Consider the following 23731-nt stretch of genomic DNA (forward strand, 5'->3'; position numbering starts at 1 on the left):
CAGAAGGCCATCTAGCCTCTGCTTAAAAACCTCCAGGGAAGGAAGGAGAGCTCACCACCTCCCAGGTTAGAATGGAGATCTCTGAGTCCTTATACCCCTGTCTGAAGCTGGGAAGGGTAACAGGATGCAGAAATACAATGCAAAATGAAAACAGCTTGATTAGAGCAGAGGGGAAATGCTTGCGGCAGAAAATTAGTATCTGCAGTGAAATAAGAACCTTATGCCCCTATTCAACCCTGGGAGGGGGGATCCATTGTTCTGAACTTGTGAATGAACTCAAGTTCAGCCATCTCACCTTATAATCTCCCCTTGAAGCTTCTCTGATTGAGGACTGCTATTCTTAAGGCAGCAATGAAATGTCCTTGGGAGCTGTGTCAGGTAGGCTTAATCAGTTGCTTTCTATACTGGCTCCAGTATTCAATTAAACTGAGCTTTTAAAAGGAATACTGGAATTATGAGGAATTGAGGGGGTAGTTAGGTTAGCGTTAGAGGTTGGCTTTTTTTTGCTGTGGCGATGACAACCAGAGTTATCGCTAGGCTTGCTTTTACATTACCCCACTTGTGCCATCGCTTTGAGAACATTATGATAAACTGTGAAGATTTTAGGATTCAGGTTTGCAGTTGCAACCACTGGGAAATATGGTCATTCAGATACCAAACCCCGAAGACCGAAAGATGAATCTGGCTCCTAAATTGTGGGGTTGACTCCCAGTGCCCGAGAAATAGGGTTGCCAACCTCCAGGTAATAGCTGGAGATCTCCTGCTATTACAACTGATCTCCAGCCGATAGAGAGCAGATCACCTGAAGAAAATGGCCGCTTTGGCAGTTGGACTCTATGGCATTGAAGTCCCTCCCCTCCCCAAACCCCGCCCTCCTCAGGCTCCGCCCCAAAAACCTCCCGCTGGTGGCGAAGAGGGACCTGGCAGCCCTACCGAGAAAAGACGTCAAGGCCTGGCCTAGAATGCGAGGCTGTTTCGTCTGGGGGCTGCTGCTGCCCAGGGAAGGCTAGCAGAAATCCAGCTGCTCAGTGACTTTGACTGGCGGTGGCCCCAGCAGGGAGGGGCTCAGCGAGAGGGACCCACCCGGCCAAGGCCGGGCCCTCGCCCCTCCAGGGGCCTGCCGCTCCACTTTCGGTTTTTCCACCGCTCTGCGGAGGAGGCCCCAATCTGTTCTCCAGACACCGGTTTGACGTTTGGTTTCTCAATTTGCAATTTGAAGGAGTCGCTGACCCTTCGGCAGCACCGTTCAGTTGTTGCCTGATTCTGCTGGGAAATTATTCAAATCCCTTTTAATTGTGATTAGAGCTCCTGGGGGCTTTCGGCCTCCCGCTTCCCATTACAGGGTTCCTTCCTTGTTACCTGTGAGAAGATTAGAAACGGAGGGTTTTTTTTTAAATCCAGGAAAGGTTATCATCTCTGCCAATTCAAACGCATTTGGGGAGCATCAAAGGCGAGGAGGAGGAGGAGAAAGAGGGTTCTTTCCGTTCACACTCATCAGCACAGACCCTTCTGTGAAGCCGGGGCGCAGCTTCTGTTTCCTCATTCTACTGTGCTTCACTTGATTGCCTCATTTTAGCAGTGTTAAAACTGTTAGGAGTCAAACCCCACCACCACCACCACCACCACCATCTGCCCCTCAATCTTGTGGCCATGGCCCTTTCTGGCTACTTAAATCTGCTGGGGAGGGGCTGGCTGGGTCCAAGGGGTAGTGAATGCCTCATTGGGGGGCGGGGGTTTTTTTGTCACTCTAGCCTTGAATCAGGCAGTGGTGTGTCCACTTCTAAAGAAGCCAACTTTGGACCCCGGAGATCTCAGTAATTATCAACCCATCTCAAATGTTCCGTTCCTGAGCAAGGTGACTGAACGGGTGCAGCTGGGCAAATCCAGTTTTCCTAGATGAGGCAATTTTTTTAGAGCCCGGCCTCGGCTGGGGAGGGCAGGGTAGAAGACTGACAAAATTGGTTTCAGGCCTGGTTATGGGACTGCAGCAGCCTTGGTCGCTCTGGTGGAAGAAATGCACCAAGAGACAGGGGGGGAGGGGGAGGGGGAAGAAGAAGAAGAAGAGTTGGATTTTATATGCTGACTTCCTCTACCACTTAAGGAAGAATCAAACTGCTTCCAATCACCTTCCCTTCCTCTCTCCACAACAGACACCCTGTGAGGTAGGTGGGGCTGAGAGAGTGTGACTCGCCCAAGGTCACCCAGCTGGCTTCATGTGTAGGAGTGGGGAAACAAATCCAGTTCACCAGATTAGCCTCCGCTGCTCATGTGGAGAGGTAGAGAATCAAAACTGGTTCTCCAGATCACAGTCCACCGCTCCAAACCACTACACCATGCTGGCTCAGAGGGAATACGACTCTGTTGATTCTCCTGGACTTCTCAGGGCTTTTGATACCATCAATCATGGTATCCTTCTGGACCGCCTACTTGGGCTGGGATTTGGAGGTACCGTTCTGCAGTGGTTCTGGTCCTACCTGGAGGGTAGGTTTCAGAAGGTGGGGCTGGGGGGCTGCTGCTCAGCCCCTTGGCCCTTGGCCTACGAGGCCCCATGAGGTTCCATCTTGTCCCCTGTGCTCTTTAGCATCTACATGACACTGCTGAGTGAGGTCATCCAGAGATTTGGCCTCAGTTGCCACCAATATGCAGGTGACCCTCAGCTCCATCTCTCACTCTGGGCTCATCCCAGGCAGGCTCTGGAACCCCTGAACTGGTGCCTGGAGGCAGTTTTGGAGTGGGTGTGGGCTAATAAACTGAAGCTTAATCCCGACAAGACAGAAGTGACCCAGGATTTAAGTTGTCACACATTCTGGATGGGGTGGCACTCCCCTTGAAGGAACAGGCCCTCAGTCTGGAGGTGCTCTTGCCTCCTCCCAGGCCTACTGCTGAATAAGCAGGTGGCAGCCAAGGCCGGAGCGACTTCTGCCTCACCAGGACATAAGCCAGACCCAGACCACAAGACAGTTGGGACTTGGTGGCACTTTCCACCAGCAGACATACCCAGTGCTGGAGAGAAATCCTGCCACACGCACACACCTTCTACTCAACACATTAGTGAGGAGAAGGGGAGGGACTGTGGCTCAGTGGCAGAGCCTCTGCTTGGCATGCAGAAGGTCCCAGATTCAATCCACAGCATCTCCAGTTAAAGGGACTAAGCAGGTAGGTGATGGGAAAGACCCCTGCCCTGAGAGCCATGGAGAACCACTGCCGGTCTGAGTAGACAATCCTGACTTTGATGGACCCAAGAGGGTCTGATTCAGTTGAAGGCAGCTTCATGTGTTCATGTGAGAAGAATGAGTTTATGGACTAAGAAAGGAATCATAGAATCACATAGGGACCACAAGGGTAATCTAGTCCAACCCCCGGCACAATGCAGGAATTTCACAACTACCTCCCCCCCCCACACACACAGTGACCCACACTCCATGCCCAGAAGATGGCCAAGATGCCCTCCCTCTCATCATCTGCAGAAGGTCATAGAATCAGCATTGCTGACAGATGGCCATCTAGCCTCTGCTTGAAAACCTCCAGGGAAAGGATATGAGTAGTTTGATTCAGAACTAGTTTGATTCAGGCCTGCCTCAAGAACACATTTTCCGTAGTGTCAAGTAACACCAAGCAGGGAAGCACAAGGTCCCGAGAGGAAGCCCCCCCCCCCATGTGCAGAACCCTCCCTGGGAGCCTGATGTAGCACCTCTGAGCCAGTCTCCGGCCATCCTTCCGTCTTCCCCTCCCTCCTCCCAGGGAAAGAAGAAAGATTGACAGGCCAGCTCAATGGCTTCTTCTGGATGCATTGACCAATCAGGGTCTTGAAGGGAGCCACAAAGAACAGCGACCCCCGCCCACTGAGTGAACCCCTGGCTGTATGGGTGTGGATGGGCAGGGAAGGTGTGTATGTGTGTGTGTGGGGGTAGAAATGCCCCCTGCGGAGAGGGAGGGACTGCCTTGCCCTCAACACTGTACCAAAGACAAGGCAGAGGCTGTCTGTCTCTGTAGCCCCCTCCCAACCTAGTGAGCACAGTCAGGAGGGGGGCTGAAGGCAGCCAGAGTTGGAGGACGCTGCCCCATTTGCCCCACCAGACCAGCCTCCACTGCTGGGATCCAACTTTCATGGGACTGTTTCCCCAGCTGCCCCCTCAGCACCAGTGGAATTCAGTCACGGGTGGCGGGGGGGGGGAAGACCCTTGTGGGTCTGCGGGCAAAGGGGAATCCCTTGGGCAGAGGATGGCTGCTCTCCTGTTTCACCGCGGCTCGTTTTTCTGTTATTAATGGCTGATGGGTGGACAACTGCCTGCCTGTCCGCTCCTTCTTGCCCCTTAGATTTTTTAAAGGGGGGCCTTTATGGGTCCTATCATTGTAAGCACTTTGATTGATTTTTGCCCAAGACCGTAAATCAGATTGGGTGTTTTTAGTCAAAGTTAGGGCGGAACTGCTCTAAATGCACAGCCCCCTGTGCGCACGCACACATAAGAACCCATGGCTTAGGAATTATGCGTAAAAACCAGGAGACACATTCCAAATGCAAATTGAGGATTTGCCTTCAGCACAGAGATGCTGGCATTTGGGTACATTTTGAATCTGTGTCCCTGGGTGGCCCGGATGGGGGAAGAAAGGCAGGGAAGAAATGGTGTAAAAAAAAGAAAACCACTCTCTTGGAATTTGTCCGGCTTCCTCGAGGGAAAGCTGTCAGCCTGCCTGGAGAGAGGCACCAAAACGCCCAGCCGTACAGCCAAAACAGTCTTTGTGTACACTGCAGGCCAGTGCCCACCTGGGCATGCTCACCAAAGTCCAAGGTGCCAACAAAGCACTGCCCAGCACGTCTGTGTACCTGGGAGGGTGGGGCGCGCTCCAGAAAGCCCTGATCCCTAAACAATGACTGGCAGGTCCCCCTTGGCTTCCAGCGGCAGATGCAATGAATCAGCCAGCTGGATCTTGGCCCGGCCATGCCAGTGGGCCATGGAGGAGGGTGGCCCCCCTCTGTTGCCTGCCCACAGAGCCTGCTGGTCCTTGCAGGTGTGCTGCCTCTGAACAAAGGAGAGCCATTTCATTATCGTGCCTCATCGTCACATAGAAGAAGAAGGACTTGGTTTTGATATGCCGACTTTCTCTACCACTAAAGGCAGAATGAAACCAGCCTACAATCACCTTCCCTTCCCCTCCCGCAACAGACACCCTGTGAAGTAGGTGGGGCTGAGTGTGACTAGCCCAAGGTCACCCAGCTGGCTTCGTGTGGAGGAGTGGGGGAACCAACCCGGTTCACCAGATTAGCCTCAGCCGCTCATGTGGAGGAGTGGGGAATCAAACCCGGTTCTCCAGGTTAGAGTCCACCGCTCCAAACCACTGCTCTTAACCACCACACCACGCTGGCTCTCCAGACCAGTCCTCCATTAACTTGTGGCCTTCCCTTCATCTCATGACCAGGAATGTCACACCGTACTTCAGTGCTTTAGGGGAGGTGCCATGGCTCAGTGGTAGAGCCTCTGCTTGGCATGCAGAAGGTCCCAGGTTCAATCCCCAGAATCTCCAGTTAAAAAGGACAAGGCAATAAATGATGGGGAAGACCCTTTTCTGCCTGAGACCCTAGAGAGCTGCTGCCGGTCTGAGTAGACAATTGTGCCCTTGATGGACCAAGGGGGTGAGGTGGGGGGTCTGATTCAGTAAAAGTCAAGGAGGCTTTCTCTTTGGGTTGCCCTGAAGCTACTGGCCATGGATGCCACGGGGACCCCAACTTCTGTAGAGGATGAAGCAGGATTATTCTCTTCCCACTCCCACCTCTGCACTGTCCAGTCGTGGACCGGTTGTAGGCAGCCAGGCCAGGTGGGGGGGGACTGTCTTCCTGTCTTCTTATGAAGCCCCCTTCTCCCCACCCCCTCCGCAGAGGAGCTACCAGCCTGCCCACCCCCACTCTCCTGCTCCCTTTTTAGTGGGTGCTCCTGAGGCTCTCTCTTCCCTCCCTCTCCTTCTGCCTCTCCTGAGCAGACCTGTAATGCCTCCCATGCCTTCACTTTGTGAGGAATGACAGTGAAGGGCAGAGGAGGGGGAGAGACTTCCCACCTGGAGCTCTCGGTTCACCTCCAGCCATCTCCATGGGGGTCAGTTCCAGGCCCTCTTGGGCTTCTCTGACCGTGCACTTCCTGTCTAGGAAGTGGCCACCAAAGAACGGCATGCACCAGCCCCACTGCGGGAGGTGGACTCCGGGGCCCCACAATGTGTGCTCAGCAGAAAAAGGTGCGAGCACCACTGGCCCCTCCCACTTCCCTCCATATCCTCCTCTTGACCCTACAAATCCACAGGAAGGGAGGCTGTAAGGGGTGGCCCGACCCCCCGCCCCGTCCTTGAGCCCTTGCCGGATCCCTCAGCAGAGAGGGAGGGCTGCTACCTGCACCCCTCCGGAGACCCCCAGGAGTAGCAAAGCAGGCTGGTATTGATGTGCTAATCACAGGGCTACACTAATTTAATTTGAATGTAATTACAGCATAGGGCAACGGAGGGCATGTTTCAATAATTAATGTGCTCACTTCATAGTCATTGGAATATTTACAAAACCCTTGGAAGAGCAGGCCTGCAAGGTGGTGGCGCAGCAGCCTGGCCTTGCGGCAGGTGAGAGAGGCGACGGCCTGGGTGGGTGGGTGGGTGGGGAGAAGCGGGGCCACGCAGAGCCACGACGCTCTCCAGAGACCCCACCGGCCTCCCTCCTAGTGAACTGCTGCTCTCTAGCATCACCCAGCCATGAAGGAAGGCCAAAGGGTGGCCCTGCCCGTTCACCTGGCCACTCCTGACCCGCCCAGTGTGCAGAAGGGGCTTTTCACTGAAGCCGACTCTTTGGCAGGTGGCACAAGCCCTCCTCTGAGCTGGCCACCTGCTTGGCACAGAGAGTGTCCAGCCAGAAGAGCGGCGCCTCCCGCCTGGCAGCTGCTTACTACTCAAAGTGGGGCTTAGCCCAGGACTGCTCCAGGCTCTGGGGCAGGGGGCCCCAGTCGGCAAGTTTCTGCCCTGCTGCTTCAGGCTGCTTCCACGCCTTGGCTGGGCCTTGTGGCGAAGGAAGGAAGGCCTTTGTTTTTTGCCATGGAAAGGACCTTGGCCCATTGTGGCCAGTTGGGGCCCCAGACATCCCACAGGGAGCTGGTGTGGTGGGCGGCATCACGTGAAACTGGACTGGCCCCCCAGGAGCCCGTCCTCAGCACCAGAAACGGCTCTGGATCTCTCCCTGGAGGGCTAGAGGAGCTGGCCTCTTCCTCTCCGCTTTAATGGCTTTCCTTCTGCCGCATGCTGCTTTCCATCTGCACAGATTAAGTCCTGCTTTATGTCCAGGATTCCAGCGTAATTTGTAACATCAATCCCATCCCATGAGGAGGCTGCGAACACTGGCGGTTTTCTGCCAGTTGCGACTTTGATGAGCAGCTTTTTCTCCATGGCATGAATGAAGGCCTGGCAAGGAGACGGGACCCCAGCGCCTGGGATCTTTCCCCTGCACCTGACTGAACCCTGGACACTCTCCATCCCCGCCTGTTCTTCTCCTTTGGCACAAATGAGGCAGGGGTGTTTCGGGGGGAGAGAACACAGCGCAGAAGCAGAATGGCCTCCCGGCCAGGATTGTTGTGCCATGAGGCAACCAAGCAAAGGTTGGCACACACACACCCCGCCCGCCATGACCGTTTGCACTCTGCACAGGCTCAACCAGAGCCCATTCCCTCCACTGACTCCGTCATTCATGAAGCAACAACCCCACGCAGAGCTGCTCGAGCTTGTGACGGACAGATGTGCGAGGGGGCCAGCTGCAGAGGAGACAGATTCGCTGTGGCAGAGAGCGCACAAACCCAGCCTAGAAAAAGAGTCACCTCCGTGACCAGAGACGGCAAACATTCAATTAAGAACCAATTGGGTTGCGTAATGGGAGAGGGCTGGAATTTGCTTGGTAATCAATATTGGATTTCACCCGGCTTATTTCACCATCAAGCCGTCAGCGCTGGGGATGATTCACTCTGGAATGGAAAAAGAGACACTTTTATATCCGGAGCTGCCTCCATCAGGGCAGCAGGCCCCCTCCTTGGCAACAAATCAAAACCTTTTGCGCTTGGCTGGCATCCCATGTTGTGGCACGAGCAGCTTGAACCCATTCTGCCCCCACCTGAAGCTTCAACGTGTGGAAAACTGGATTCTGGATCCTTTGTCCTGCAGGAACAGCACCAGGAGAGGCAGCGGGTTTCATGGACTCTAATCTGGAGAACCGGGTTTGATTCTCTCTCAGCCCCACCTATCTCTCAGGGTGTCTGTTGTGGGGAGGGGAAGGCGCCTGTAAGCCGTTTTGAGTCTTCCTTAAGTGGTAAGAAAGTTGGCATATAAAAAACCAACTCTTCTTCTTCTAAGGATGGAATTTGTTCAACATTCATTGGCATCTAGGGCTTGGCTGCGTTCTTTTAATCTGAGACTGAAGTCCCTTTTTTCAGTATCAAACTCCTGTGGAGGCTTTTTCCCCATCTCCTGAGGGAAGATCCTTGCCAGAGTGCCTGAGTGAAGTTCGTGGGGTAGCAAATCCGATTGTCTTGGTCTTTCCCTTACAATGATCCAGCTACTACGAAGCACTGAGAGAGATCGAAAAGGGGGTAATCAAACTTGATAGAATTAGCACGGCGTTTCAAGCTCGCTGTGTGGGCTCTGCTCTAGTCCTTGGAAATCCCCCCCTCGCAGATCCCCTCCCGTGGTTAAAATGGCTTCCTTTCCCTAGCAATCGCTGCTCATTTATGCGAGGTAGACTGACAGCCGCTCTGACTTGGCTGGCCTCGGCTGGCCTCTCGTCAGACCTCTGGAGCTAAGCAGGGTCAGCCCTGGCAAGTACTTTGAATGGGAGACCTCAAAGGAATACCAGGGTTGTTATGCAGAGGAAGGCAATGGCAAACCATCTCTGCCTCTTGCCTGGAAAGCCTTTCCTCTCCTTCAGTGCTACGGCTTTATTGGCCAAAGCCTTAAGCCTTGGAAACCCTACTGGGTTGCCATAAATCGGCTGCCATTGGTCAGCACTTCACACCCACACACAGAGTCTGATTTCTTTGCCTACAACCAAACTGAAGGGGCGATGTGCTAATACTCCATTCTCTGGACACCTCCATCGTTGCTCCTCTGGCGTGACTGAGACCACTGATCACATCTTGTTATTCTGCGACCAAAAGTCTTCACGCTGGGATTTCCCCCATTTTGAGCAAGTACCAGTGGGGCATGATGCCGCAGGTGGCTTCCATTTTGTTGGCTGACAGGAGTCCTACAGTTATGCAGATCTTTTCCTGTTATATTTGAGGCACTCTCCCGCTAAGTATTAATGTGACAATCTCCATTATTTTGTGTGTGTGTGTGTTAAGTGCCGTCAAGTCGCTTCCGACTCTTGGCAACCCTATGAATGAAAGTCCTCCAAAATGTCCTATCTTTGACAGCCTTGCTCAGATCTTGCAAACTGAAGGCTGTGGCTTCCTTTATTGAGTCAATCCATCTCTTGTTGGGTCTCCCTCTTTTCCTGCTGCCCTCAACTTTTCCTAGCATGACTGTCTTTTCCAGTGACTCTTCTCGTCTCATGATGTGACCAAAATACGACAGCCTCAGTTTAGTCATTTTGGCTTCTAGGGTCAGTTCAGACTTGATTTGATCTATAACCCACTGATTTGTTTTTTTGGCAGTCCACAGTATCCGTAACTCTCTCCTCCAACACCACATTTCAAAGGAATCTAGTTTCTTCCTGTCAGCTTGCTTCACTGTCCAGCTTTCACACCCATACATAGTAATAGGGAATACGATGGCATGAATTAATCTAGTCTTGGTGGCCAGTGACACATCCTTACACTTCAAAATCTTTTCTAGCTCCTTCATGGCTGCCCTTCCCAGTCTCAATCTCCTTCTGATTTCTTGGCTGCAGTCTCCCTTTTGGTTGATGGTGGAGCCAAGGAATAGAAAGTCTTGAACAATTTCAATCTCCTCATGGTCAACCTTAAAGTTGTGTAATTCTCCTGTAGTCATTACTTTTGTTTTCTTGATGTTCAGCTGTAGTCCTGCTTTGGCACTTTCTCTTTTAACTTTCAGCAGTAGTTGTTTCAAATCTTCACTATCTTCTGCCAATAATGTAGTGTCATCAGTATATCTCAAATTATTAATGTTCATTATTTTACTAGTGGCATAATCTTTTATCATAATCATTCTGAGATTGTTATTGATATTTGTACTGAGACTTTATTGTATAGCTCAAGCCCTCTGGACAAAGGAGCTTATTGTTAATAAAGGAAACGACTCCGGATGCTAAGAATACAAGAAGAAGAGGCCTGCTGGGTCAGACCAGGGAGGGCCCATCTAGTCCAGCATATCCCGCCTCACATACTAGTCAACCAGTTCCTCTGGAGGGCCAACCAAAGAGCACAGAGGCAGAGGCCTTCATAAGAACCTGAGAAGAGCCCTGCTGGATCAGACCAAGGAGGACCCATCTGGTCCAGCCTCCTGCCTCACAGAGTGGTCAAAACAGTTGCCAGGAAGGGCCAACAAACAAGGCATCCCCTCTTAAAGCCATCTATTCTCATGACCATTGCTGCATCCTCTGGCAGCAAATTCCACATTTTAATCCCTTGAGGAAAGAAGCATTTCCTTTTATCTGTCCTGAACCTACTGCTCATCAGTTTCACTGGGCATACCCGAATCCTAATATTATGGGGGGGGGGGAAGCGTCCTTTGCCCACTTTCTTCAACTCATGCGTCATGCTATAAACCATTATCAGGGCCCCCCTTAGTCTGCCTTTTTTTTCCCAAACCTGAAAAGTCCCAGACTCGTCAGCCTCTCCTCATAGGGAAGGTGCTCTGACCCCTTCAGCCTCTTGGTTGCCCTCTTCTGTGCCTCCCCCCTCCTCCCCCCGTGGGGTCCTTGTTGAGATCCGGTGACCAGAACAACACCATGTTCCAAACGAGGCTCCATCACAGACCCAGCCAAGGGTATTACATTAGTGGCCGTTTTATTTTCAGTCCCCTTCATAACAATGTCCAGCATTGTCCCCTGTCCCCCCCCCCCCGCACTGGGATCCCATCATGGCTAACAGCTAGCGAGGCCGAGAGCCTCCCCTCCTCCGCCAGGGTGCCCAGCCCACCTTCACCGTCGCCTCAGCCAGGGCCCATCGCTATCGGTGAATGACGCATGGTGGGGGAAAGGCTGGTGATCTCCCACCTACCGCTCACCAACTTCACTGGATGGGAGGGTTTGGGGAGTGCCGTGGAGCTGCTCCACCCAAACCAGGATCAGCATACAGCCTAGGCGAGGCCTGGCTCCCCTCTACGATTGCGGCCCCAACACGCTTTCCTTTTCCTGCTGTAGAGGCCAGAACATGGCCGCTGTGGCTGCGGAGCTGTTTGGCAGCAGGATCGTGGCCCTCGTGGCCCATCCCCCCAACGCGCACAACTTGTTCTGCCATGCCCCCATATTGGGGGGGGGGGAGGCAGGTGCCCAGAGAAGAGCTCATGGGGGGGGGGGAAGTGATTGCGGCACTCCAAGCCCCCAGCCCCGTTTGCCACGCTGGCAAGGAGGCCACGCGTGACCCGAAACGACACAGCCTCATCCAGCTTCTGACTACGTTTATTTGCTTCCAAAGCTTCACAAAGGTCGCCTCCCAACTCCCCCACCTGGAGACAGGAGACGGCGTGTGGGGAGGAGGGGGAGAAGAGAGGAGAGACAAGCCCCGCTCGCAGCACGGAAACCCTGCCCCAGCCCACATTCTAGGACCACCCACGCTGGGAAGCTGAGATGAGCTGCCCCTGCCCGCCCGCCCGGGCTCCCAGGTTCCAGAGGCAGGGCGCAGGGGCTAGGGTCCCAGATGGAAGGGGGCCGTGCCGGTGCCCAGCCGGGACGCAGCAGGGCGGTCTGGATTGTCGCCGTCTGCATCTAGCGGCTGTAGCCGAACTCGTCAGCATCATCAGCACGGAAGTCTCCGTAGCGCCACAAATTCAGCTGCAAGAGGAAGAGAGAGAGTACCATGAACAGCAGCCGGAGGGGAGGGGCTTGATTTGGCAACCTCCACTGCCATTGTGCTGGAGGCAATGCGCTGCCCCATCCCTGAATCCACTTCTGAGGGGCACTGGAGTCCCCTCAGCACTCCCAGGACGTGCCCCCTTGCCCCCTTACCCGGGCACTCTTGGCGGCTTCCTGTGCATTCAGGTACTCCGTGATCTGCAGGAGAAGAAAAGGAAGAGTTGGTTTTTTTTCATGCCGACTTCCTCCACCTTTTAAGGAGAATCAAACGGGTTTACAGTCTCCTTTCCCTTCCCCCTCCCCACAACAGTCACCCTGTGAGGTAGGCGGGGCTGAGAGAGCTCTGAGAGAACTGTGACTAGCCCAAGGTCACCCAGTAGGCTTCATGTGGAGGAGCGGGGAATTGAACCTGGTTCTACAGATTAGAGTCTGCCGCTCATGTGGAAGAAGAAGAGTTGGCTTTTATATGCCGACTTCCTCTACCATTTAAGGGAGAATCAAACCAGCTTACAATCACCTTCCCTTCCCTTTCCCACAACAGACACCCTGTGAGGTAGGTGGGGCTGAGAGAGCTCTAAGAGAACTGTGACTGGCCCAAGGTCACCTAGCAGGCTTCATGTGGAGGAGTGGGGAATCAAATCCGGTTCTCCAGATCAGAGTCCACCACTCCAAACCACTGCTGTTAACCACTACACTATACTGGCTCTCTCATGTGCCGCTTATGTGGAGGACCGGGGAATCGAACCCGGTTCTCTAGACGACAGTCGCTCTTCACCACTACACCATGAGAGAGGTGGTGTCAGAGCATGCCCAAAGCCAGTGGGCCCCCACCCCCACCCCCCCTTGCCCATCCGGGAGAGACCTACCACTTTCTGGAACTGCTTCTCTTTGCGAGGCTCCACCATGACCAGCCCCTCCTTCACCAGCCCCAGCCCCACGTCGCCCTTGGAGTCGGCGAACTGCAGGGTGACGTGGGGGCAGCTGGGGCCGGCGTGCTCCACGTTCAGCAGGCACTGCGTGTTCTGGATGTCCCGCACCACGCTGTCCACGGCGTCCGCCCGGGCCTCCTCCTGCGGGCACAAAGAGCCGCCGGTCCAGATGCCCGCCTCCAAGAGCAGCCAGCCTGCCCCCTGCCTTGTGCCCCGTGAGCATGTGGCCATGCAGCCTCCGCCTCCCTTCAGAACGGACAGCTGATCGGTTTATTTATTGTGCTATTGATCTCCTACCCCGCCCTCCCCAGGCAAGGCCGGGCTCAGGGCAGCTCATCGGGCAGGTCTGAACAGTGAACATTTTGAACTTGAGAGCGCTTCCTCTCTCGCCAGCCGCTGGGAGCTGAGAAAGCTCTTATTGTAACCCCCCCTTGGGCTGCGCTATCCACCACCCACCCACCCCTGGCCACCGTTTCTTGCCTCTCTCTTCTGCACCTTTTCCCGCTTTAACTGGACTCTCCGGCTCTTCTCTTCCACACCCTCCAGGGCAGCAGAGCGCAGAGCCCGGTGCATTTCCACGCTTTGCCCGTTTACCCACCCCCTGGCTGGCTCCAGCCCTCTTACTTACATCTTGGGGCACCTGGATGAAGGCAAACTTGTACTCCGCGGCCTGGGCAGACAGGGCGCCAGTGCTGAATGTGGGCGGCAGGGCAGCCAGCCGGGAGCAGGGCAGCGTCTCCTTCTGCAAGGAGAGGGAGGTCAGCAGTCAGGAAAGGAGGGGACTGTCTGGAGCTGAAACCCCTCCCCCCACACCTACACCCGGGGCCCGGCTTGTGCTGAAATTCCACTGGAAAACATCCAAAACGTGACAAGCTTTTGGTTCTAAAAAGAGATAGCCAGTTTCTAGCGCTGTTGCCTGTGAAGAAATGGTGGAATGTGTGGCTGCATTACGCCCAGGTAAGGACATGAGTGGAGCCCTGCTGGATCAGAACATCAAGTCCAACAGTTTGTTCACACCGTGGTCGACCAGGTGCCTCTAGGAAGCCCCACAAGCAAGGCGGCTGCAGCAGCAGCACTTATCCCGCCTGCGCTCCACAGCACCTAATATATTGGGCATGCTCCTCTGATCCAGAAGAGAATGGGTATGCATCATGACTAGTATCCATTTTGACTAATAGCCATGGCTAGCCCTCTCCTCCATGAATATGTCCACTCCCCTCTTAAAGCCCTCCAAGCTGGCAGCCATCACCACATCCTGGGGAAGGGAGTTCCACAATTTAACTATGCGTTGTGTGAAGGAATACTTCCTTTTGTTTGTTTTGAATCTCTCACCCTCCAGCTTCAGCAGATGACCCCGCGTTCTGGTATTAGGGGAGAGGGAGAAAAACCTCTCCCCATCCGTTCTCTCCATACCAGGCATCATTTTATAGACCTCTTATCATGTCTCCCCTTAACCGCCCTCTTTCCAAGCTAAACAGCCCTAAGCATTTTAACCACTCCTCACAGGGCAGTTGCTCTAGTCCCCTAACCAGAGTTAATTTTTATTTTACGGTTTCTCTTCAGATCGTATAAACCTTTCGTCCCCTGATCATTTTGGTTGCTGTTTTCTGTACCTTATCGAGCTCTGCAATATCCTTTTTGAGGTGTGGTGACCAGAACTGTACACAGTATTCCAAGTGTGGTCTCACCACGGATTTGTACAAGAGCAGTATGATATCAGCAGTTTTATTCTTGATTCCTTGTCTAATGATGGTCACTGGAGGTGTGTGTGTGTGGGGGGGGGGGGGGGAGGTAGTTGGGAATTCCCTGCATTGTGCAGGGGGGCTGGACGAGTCTACTGCCCAGCACCGAAGCCCCAGCTTCCCCAACAGGTGCCCGCGGGCCACACTCACATTGCCATAGTCAATGTAGAAGACGTGCACTTTGGCCAGCGACTCCACCTTCTCCACACGAGCTCGGTACCTAGGGGGGAGAGGGAGAGAGGAATTAGGAAGCCGCCCCCCCCCCGCACAGTGGCATCAAGCTGCCAATGAGGAGGAGGACAGCCTAGACAGATTGCCAGAGCGGGGGTGGGGGAGTCGCTGTCTGGGAACGGGGTGGGGTGAAATCCCCTCATGGACCTCCAGACAGGGGCAGGGGAATACCTCCTGGGGAAAACTTCCTGGATGCCAAACGTGGGCTGAGACATAAGCAAGAGTTAATGGCCCCCCCAGGACAGGAGCTGGTGACAGGAAGGCAAAGCGGGGGGCGCAGGGGAGGGGGTCTTTCCTGACCACACCCAGCCCCACCGAGCAGGCACGACACTGTGCCCCCTCCTTTCAAAAGCTAGCTCCGGGGCCCAATGGGAGGGGGAGGGGCAAGCGGGGGCCGTGTGCCAGAGAGCCACATGCGAGGGAAGCAGCCATGACCTGGCCGGAAGGCAGCCGGCCCCTCGACTCGGCCACCCCCCCTGCAAGAGCGCCACTAGCCAGCAAAGCCCCTCCCCTCCCCCCGCCCACGCACTCACCACTCTCCGTCGACAAACTTGGCGAGGCAGTAGTCCCCCCGGCGGGGCGAGTAGGAGCCCTCGAGAGGGGGGTGGGCCGCAATCTCGCTCCGCATGGTCTCCATCAACTTCTCCAGCTGGGTGCCTGTAGGGGAGGGAGAGCAGCCCCCACCCCGGTCACCGGCCAGGAAGCCCCTGCTGCGCTCAGCCTCCAGCTTCCCAGACTCGGGGAGCCCCACCCGAAGGCCTGGCCACTCCAGCCAGGATGCCCTCGGGGAGCCCCCTGCCCTCTGACTGCACAAAGGTGTGCCGGCACCTGAACCCAGGAGGGTGCAATCCACGCCCTGGAGCCCCCGACCTCCAAAGCCCCTGACAGCGTCCCCAAAACAGGTGCGGAGGGGTCAGCGGGGCTGCCCCTGGGAGTGGCCATGGGGAGAGGGGACGTGGCACCATCTCTGCCCCATCGGAAGGCCCACGTGGGCTTCCAGAAGAGCCACGCCCCACGCCCACGGCCCTCCAGGCTTCTCAGTCAAATGGCACAGATCCAGCCTCAGTCCTGGCAGAACAGGGATCTCCCCCACCCAACCCTCCTGCCCCTCACCCGTCTCCACATCCTGGACGTAGAAGTGGAGGTCGTCGGTGATCTCAGTGACGAAGACGGCCCGGTAGTTGGCCGAACGCTCCTTCTCCTCAGGGACCATCACCACGTCCTCCACGGGGGCCTCCTCGTATTGCAGCCACACCTGGGGGAGGGGAAGGGGTGTAATGATATGGGGGGTTGAGGTGAGATGCCCTAGATGCCACGTTTGTGGGGAGGGGACTTGGCAGCCACTTTCTGTAAAGAGCCCACCCCTCCCACCCCAGAAGATGGAACACACGTCCTCTCCAACTATCCCACCGAGCATCCTGCCTCTCAGCTAAAAACAAAGCCCGTCTTCTGGCTTCAGCCCCCCCCCAACTTGTACCCCAAGGATGCCCTGGCCTGGCAAGCCTCAGCTGGGCTGGGCTGGGCAGCAGCAAGGGCTCCGGGGCTGCCTCAGCTGGCCCGGCTTGACCCCCACCCTCTCCCAGCTTCAGCAGATGACACAGGGGCTGGGGAGGAAGGCAGGGGAGGGCCGGGCAGGTGGGGGAAGAAGGGAGGCTTCCCTCAGGGAGGGAGGGAGGGAGGGAGGCTGGCCCAGGCCCAGCAGAGAGGCCCAGGTGGCGGCTGGCCAGGCCACGGCTCCCGCTGCCCTCTCTCCTGGGCCGGGCTTAGGCGGCAGCCCTGAGAGGCAGGCCCCAGCATCGAGGGGGGCACGGACTCCTCAAGGACCGAGCCCCCAGATGCCAGGCTGGGCTGTATTGGCCCTGTCCTGGGCAGCAAATGCAGGACACAAAGAGGAAGTGCTTCTTTACTCAATGGGTGATGAGATGATGGGATTCCTTGACAGTGGAGGCAGCGATGCCCAGGGGCACAGCCTTGGCATAAGAACAGAAGGAAAGCCCTCCTGGATCAGACCCAGGGCCATCAAGTCCACCTGTTGGTTCACACCGTGGCCAACCAGATGCCTCTAGGAAGCCCACAAACAAGATGGGGGCAGCGGTCTCAAGGGGGGAGGGCAGACCATCCTCCTGCTCACGCACGAAGGTGCCTCTGCTCACCACACCTCTGGCCCCGCAGCCCAGGGATTGGGTGCCCTGCCTGCTCCCCACAGGCCTTTGATTTCACTGACAAAAAACTAAGTCCAGCGGTGCTCAGCGCCCTTTGGGAAGAGGTGGTGCTTAGTAGGCGAACCCTCTGCTGGAGCTCTGCTGGAGCAAGCCCCATGAGGTCAGGATACTTCCCCCCTAGCGGGACGAGGTGCAATTCATGCGGCAAGGCGTTCCAAAGATGAGTGCTGACGAGGCCTCCAGCCATGCCCCCTGTAGCTCCCGGCTGCTCTTTGGGGCACCTGCTGGACCTGGGCCACCTCTCTGAGGGGGCCCGTCACAGACAGGTGCCGCTTCCGCCGTGGCGTGGCCTTGGCTCTCCCGCGTGTACCGGGCAGGGTGTGTGGGGGCGCTTGTAGGCTGGGCTGCCCAGCACTGGCAGGGGGCAGGGAGAGCGCCCCCTCTGTCACTTGGCTGCTGCTTTCTGGTGCCAGCGGAGTACTTCCACGCCCCTCTCTGGGATGCAGAAACGGGGGCGCTGCTCTGCTTCCCGGCTCCAGCGATCCAGGTTGCCTGTTCTGTTAGCATACGGCACACCAAGGCCCTGACTGGGGAAGCTGGTGGGCGGGTGAGGAGGGAAGAAGGCCATGCTTCATCACTTGCATTCACTTCCTTCCCTTCTCCAAGGAGCTTAGCACCAGCCTCGGGGCGGGGGGGGACCACAACACAGGGTGAGGGGGCGTTTTACTGGCTGAGCAAAAAAAATTGTGCAGAAGAGCAGCTATGCAGGATCAAACCAGTGATCCAACTCGTCCAGCATCCCCTTCCCCCCAGTGGTGATCAGATGGCTCTCAGAAGGTGCGCAAGCAGCACATGACAGCCAGAGGCCCCCCCCCCCCGGGGGTTGCTGCCTCCTCGTCCTGGTCATCGGCCTCTGAACACGGAGGTACCATTTAGCCCCCAAGGCCAGCAGCCAGGGGTGGGGGGCCCCTCCTCGGCCTCTTTCTAAGCCACCTAAACGAGCGGCCACCCATGGCATCTTGAGGCAGGGAATTCCATCGGTTAACTACACGCAGTGTGAAGGAAGCTTCCTTCTGCCTGTCGGAAACCTCTTGGCCAGCAGCTTTGTTGGTTGTAGTGGGGAGAGAGAGAGAAATCCCTCGGCCCCCTTTCTCCACCCATGCATCATTTTAGAACCCTCTATCGAGTTTCCCCTTAATCATCTTTTCCTCTCAACTAAAAAGCACCGAACCTCTCAGCTCTTCCTCTTAGGGGAGGGGCTCCAACCCCCCTTTCCCCACGTTTACCACAAGTGATGGGGGGGGGCAGCTGGAGCGGCACACCTGCATTCCCAGCGCGGCTGCGGCCCAGCTCCACAGGCAGGGCCAGGAAACGGCCCACTCTGTTTTCAGTCCCTTTAGTAATAATTCCCAGCAAGGCATTTGCCCTTTCCCCCAGTGCCACGCACCGAGTCGACATCTTCACCCGCTTACGCCCACCCCCAGATGCCTTTCCTGGTCAGCCTCACCTGTTCAAATGCAATCAGCAAGGTTTTCCCCCGAGAGTACATGACTGCATGCGCACTGGATCTCACCAGCAAAACTGTCAACTGCTCACCCCGGGGGAAGAGGTCCCTCCTGTCCACTCAGGTGACCACCGACTGGAATAATTAGGTGCCCCCTGCAGATTTGGCCACCTTGCTGCCTACTCCAATGCAAAATCATTTATGAAGGCCAAGAGGCTCCAGCGTTGAGCCCTTTGGAAGCCCCCTCCCCTTCATTGTGAGAACCGTCCCTCCTCTCTCTGGTGCTGATCATTTAACTACTCACTAATCTATCCTCATACCCGAGGATTACTAAGCTTGATGTCCACAAAATGGAAGTGCTACTGGTGGGTGGAAGATCTGACCCCGGATTTAAGACCTCCCCTTGAAGGAACAGGTCTGGGGGGGGGGCACACTGGGACCCAGGCCTTCTGCTGGAGAAGCAGCTGGCAGCGATGGCCAGGAGAGCTTTTTACTGGCTCCTACTGGACAGCCACCAGCAGCCTTTCCTGGGCAGAAGAGATCTGGCCACTGCAGCGCATGTCCTGGTTACCTGTAGACTAGATGACTGCAAGGTGCTCTGTGTGGGGCTACCCTTGAACAGTGTTCATAAACTTCAGTTGGCACAGAATGATGCAACCGGGATGTTTACCGGAGTGGGTCATGGTGCCCGCCTCACTCCAGTCTTGGCCAATCTACACAGGCCGCCGATCTGTTTCTGGGCACAAGTCAAGATGCTGGTCCTTGGTCTTCAAAGCCCTATGTGGTTTGGGACCAACATACCAGAAGGACCGCCTAATCCCCAATGAACCTGCCCAGGCCATTGTGGTCCTCTTTGGAGGCCCTGCTTTGGGTGCCCCCACCTTCTGAGGTCAGGCAGGTGCCAACCCAGGAGAGGGCCTTCTCTGTCATGGCACCAAAGCTCTGGAACTTTCTCCCCCCGCCCCCCGGAGATCTGCCTGTCCCCTTCTGTTACTGTCTTCCACCTGCCTTTTTCTTCCGTTTGGCATTCCCTCAGTGTTATATCCTTCCCAACCAATGTTTTAATTGCTGTTTTTATGTCTTGTACGTATTGTAACTTTGTTTTTAGTGATGTGTTTTTTGGGGGGAGGGGAAGACTGATTTTGATGGGTTTAAAATGGGGTTTTATTAGGTATGCTTTAAATTGCTAGCTGTCTCACTGGCCCTTGCAAAGGGCAGAAAGGCAGGATATAAATTTTGAAAACAAATGAATAAGTTCACTTTGGAGATTTTGGTGCAGGAGTTTGTTAAAAGCTCTTTGGAATGGCAATATAAATATATTGTATTGCTTATCATGTTCACCTTTGCCCAGGTATTCCGTCAGCCCTCTCAAAGAACTCGAAAGCCCTAATGAGGCAGGACTGAAGCCACACAGATGGATGCTCCTTCAGCAGGTCATGTTCCTCTATGGGTTTAATTCTTTCTTTAAATAACAGTTTCTACTACCCAGAATAGATCTTAAATTAATTTAATTTAATTAATTTAAATTAATCTAAATTAATTTAAATTAATTAATTTAATTAATTTCTGGGATCTCCTCTGGATCCCTTTTTTAAAACTGGTATTACATTTACAATCTTCTAGTCCTTTGTAAGGGAGGCCCGTTTTAGCAAGGTGAACCATTTCATTTTTCAGTTTCTGATCCCTCTGGCGTAAGCCAACTGAAATTAGTGGTGTGCAATTTTTTTTGTCTGTCTGCCTTAGAACTTCATCCATTGTTCTCACCCCCTTCCGATACCCCTCCTCACAAGAGCAGTGTGGGTAACGGCCCCCCATTTCTCAGTGATTACAGATGCAAAGAATACTGTCTGTTACTCTGGAGTCTCCCTGTCTTCCTTTAGCAATCCTTCCATCCCTCTGTCACCTCCCTGGCTCTCCGCTTCTGGTGCATCAGAAGACATTCTTACAGTTTGTCTGAATGCTTCAGGCAATATGTGCTTTGTATTCTCTTTCTGCTCACCTTTTCAGCCATTTGCATTTGTCGTGCCAGAGTGAGCCCTCTTTCTTGTTCACCCCATTTGTGGAAGAATGCCACTTTTTAGAGTGTCACCGATCTCCCCATCCTCCCATTGCCTCTTTCTCCTCTCTCGGCCAATTTCGATCTTCCCCAGCCTCCAGGCTTTTTGCCGCTGGAGAGGTCTGGGTCAGACGTGAATCCCCCTCAAAGTGACGCCCATCAGGTGGGAGCGGAGGGTGCTGAGTAGGCCCTTCCCATTCCACACCTCCTGAAGCCCGGGGCATGGAAGTGCGTGGGGAGCACCCTCTGTTGCAAGCTGTTCGCCACAGCTGGGGGCCAGATGACAGGGGGTGGGTTACAGGAGAAACCACCTCCAACTCAGGCCCCTCCATCATCTGGGTGGCAGTAACAAGTGGCTTGGGAGTGGGGGGGGAGGGGAGAGACAGAAAGCAGTGGGGGGGAGGGCCTTCCTTCTCTCCCCGCTGCCTCTTTCATCGTACCATGACTGCTGCCTCCACCACCACCTCCTCCTCCTCCTCCTCCCTGTTTATCCTGCTTCTGCAGTCTTTCTTGCAGCCTCCTCCTCCTCTTCATCTCCGGCTGCCGCCACCACCACCACCACCTGCACACTGTAGCACTGCTTGAGGGGTTGCTTGGCAACCCCCATAATGGCACCTGAGATCTCGTGATGCTATCTTATGAGATTTTACCCCCCTTTAAATTAGGAGATTTTCATATCCCTTTCACTCCTTTGTTACTTTTTGGATTTATCTGCAAACCTGGGGTTTGCACACATGCCTTTGCATGGCTCCATTGTGCAGATTTCTTAATCCACACTCTGGGGTCATTGTTCAGAAACAGATATCTTGAACACACGGAGTACACATGTGGCTGCCTTACACTGAATCACATCTTTGGTCCATCCACCCCCCTGCAGAATGCAGGAAATTCACAATCACCTTCCCACACAGCCCCAGTGACCCCTACTCCATGCCCAGAAGATGGCAAAAAAAAAAAAAAAAAAAAAAAAAACCCCTCCAGAATTTAGTATCAAAGTCAGTATTGTCTACTCTGACTGGCAGCGGCTCTCCTCGGTCACAGGCAGAGGTATTTCACACCACCTACTACCAGATCCTTTAACTGGAGATGCCGGGGATTGAACCTAGTATCTTCTGCATGCCAAGCAGATGCTCTGCCACTGAGCCACAGCCCCTCCCCTCCCATATGGATGAGAAACTTGTAAACATTATTTCTGATATTCACTGTTGCAATTGAAAGTAGCAAGAAAGCATTCATTCAATTTCAGTGGATATATGAGCATAGATTTTGTTAGATGTTTGAAGCCTACAAGATAGTTAATTAGCCAAGAACGAGAGACAGAATAAAAGGGACAGTTGGGTATTATTAAGGATATTCCTGGAAGCAGAAAAACATGAGTGTTCTGAACTGCCTCCCCCACCCCTCGGAAGCCGTCCACTGTAGGGGAAAACATACATTGAACTCGAGGAAAAGCTCTCCTTATTTTATAATCAATCTGTGGAAAATTAACTACTGGTGCTTTCATAGTCCTTTAAGTGAGTCACTGTTAAAGGTAGAAAAAAGAAAAAGTCCAGGAGCACCTTAAAGACTATCAAAATTTCTGGCAGGGTGTGAGCTTTCGTGAGTCACAGCTCACTCACGAAAGCTCATACCTTGCCAGAAACGTAGTCTTTAAGGTGCTCCTGGACGCTTTTCCACCACTACAGACGGACCAACATGGCTCTACTCACTGTGATCTATCTCAATGTTAAACGTGTTACAGATGCATTTCAATAAAGGATAATATGCAGGCAAAGATTCTTTGGCAGTATTTATGCATGCGCTGCACCCACATGCATGAGAAGCATCACTGCCTGTGTCGCTTGCCAGAAGATTAGTGACCTGCTGTCGGAATGTTAACTAGAAGTATGAGGATGGTATGCTCTTTTCAGGTAATTCCTCTCAATTTTGTTATCTATCTGTTACTGTTGTACACAACATAAGGTTTCGCTGCATTATTCTCCCATCTTGCAGTTCCTGCTTTTCTACGTTCGTAGCGCGACATTCTCTCAATTTTGTCGGGTGCGTGCATTGTGCTGTTCTTACATCCCTGTTTTCAGCTGCAATCAACCTTGAGCCTCAGTGAGAAAGGGGGAAAAGGAGATGAACAAACCAAGTCTCCTCTTCTGAAATCAAATGTGGCCACTTCACTGCATTGCGATTGCTGTTCCCAATCAGAGCGGCAACCCTGACGTCTTGCGCTGGGTACTGAGCTGCATGACCAACGGCTCCAGTCATGTACAGAATCGGGGGATGCGGTTGTCTCTTACTTAAGACTGAAGCACACATTGGCCCAGCTGCTGCGAGGGTCCTGGAAGTCAGCCATTCTCACACAACTTCCTCCTCCTTGGGTGGCCGGCTTTCTTCATCTCAAGGCCACCCTCTGACCTGCTCAGGCGGTGGAGAGCGTGAACCCTGTACTGAGCTTCCTTGAGGACCTGGCATTTCCACCCGTAGCCATCCTGCGGAGGACTCTCTTTCTCTCCAGGTTTCTGCCTTCTCAGATTTAAAGAGGCCCCCCGCCCCCGACACGCCCTCCCATGCCCCTCCTATATCATTTACGGCCAGGGACTAGCCCAAGGTCACCCAGCTGGCTTCATGTGGAGGAGTGGGGAATCGAACCTGGTTCTCCAGATTAGAGTCCACTGCTCGAGAGCCAGTGTAGTAGTTAAAAGAGGGGCGGACTCTGATCTGGAGAACTGGATTTGTTTCCCCACTCCTACACACGAAGCCAGCTGGGTGACCTTGGGCCAGTCACGGTTGCCTCTGAACTCTCTCAGCCCCACCTACCTCACAAGGTGTCTGTTGTGGGGAGAGGAAAGGAAGGAGATTGCAAGCCAGTTTGATTCTCTTTAAAAGGTAGAGAAAAGCGGCATATAGAAACCAACTCTTCTTCTTCTTAACCATGACACTATGGTGGCTCTCGTGTGGCACTCTGTGAGCTTCACCCCTGCTGCTTTCATGCAACTGAGGCTGAGCCAAACTTCAGACAGACAAATATGAATGAGCCATTGCAGGCCAGGTTAACATGGGAAGTCTGCTTGTGGGGGTCTGCAGAAGGAGCTGGGGGAGCTGAAGGGAGGCAGAGGCCTGGCGAAAGGGGCCA

The 23731-nt window shown here is 54.3% G+C and overlaps 1 protein-coding gene across 1 annotated transcript in view; it reads right to left on the reverse strand.

Annotated features, from left to right (window-relative positions):
- Positions 1 to 11830: 11830 nt before the first annotated feature.
- Positions 11831 to 23731, reverse strand: part of SND1 (staphylococcal nuclease and tudor domain containing 1) — a 229722-nt gene continuing 217821 nt past the window's right edge. The window contains exons 18-24 of the mRNA XM_056845986.1: positions 15999 to 16140; positions 15419 to 15542; positions 14805 to 14874; positions 13541 to 13654; positions 12850 to 13053; positions 12137 to 12181; positions 11831 to 11962 (exon numbers count right to left, since the gene is read on the reverse strand). Of these exons, the coding sequence (XP_056701964.1) occupies positions 11897 to 11962; positions 12137 to 12181; positions 12850 to 13053; positions 13541 to 13654; positions 14805 to 14874; positions 15419 to 15542; positions 15999 to 16140 (765 nt within the window). The 3' untranslated portion in view covers positions 11831 to 11896. The remainder of the gene's footprint in view (positions 11963 to 12136; positions 12182 to 12849; positions 13054 to 13540; positions 13655 to 14804; positions 14875 to 15418; positions 15543 to 15998; positions 16141 to 23731) is intronic.

The sequence above is a fragment of the Euleptes europaea genome, chromosome 3, assembly GCF_029931775.1.
Source record: "Euleptes europaea isolate rEulEur1 chromosome 3, rEulEur1.hap1, whole genome shotgun sequence".
NCBI classification, from domain to species: domain Eukaryota; kingdom Metazoa; phylum Chordata; class Lepidosauria; order Squamata; family Sphaerodactylidae; genus Euleptes; species Euleptes europaea.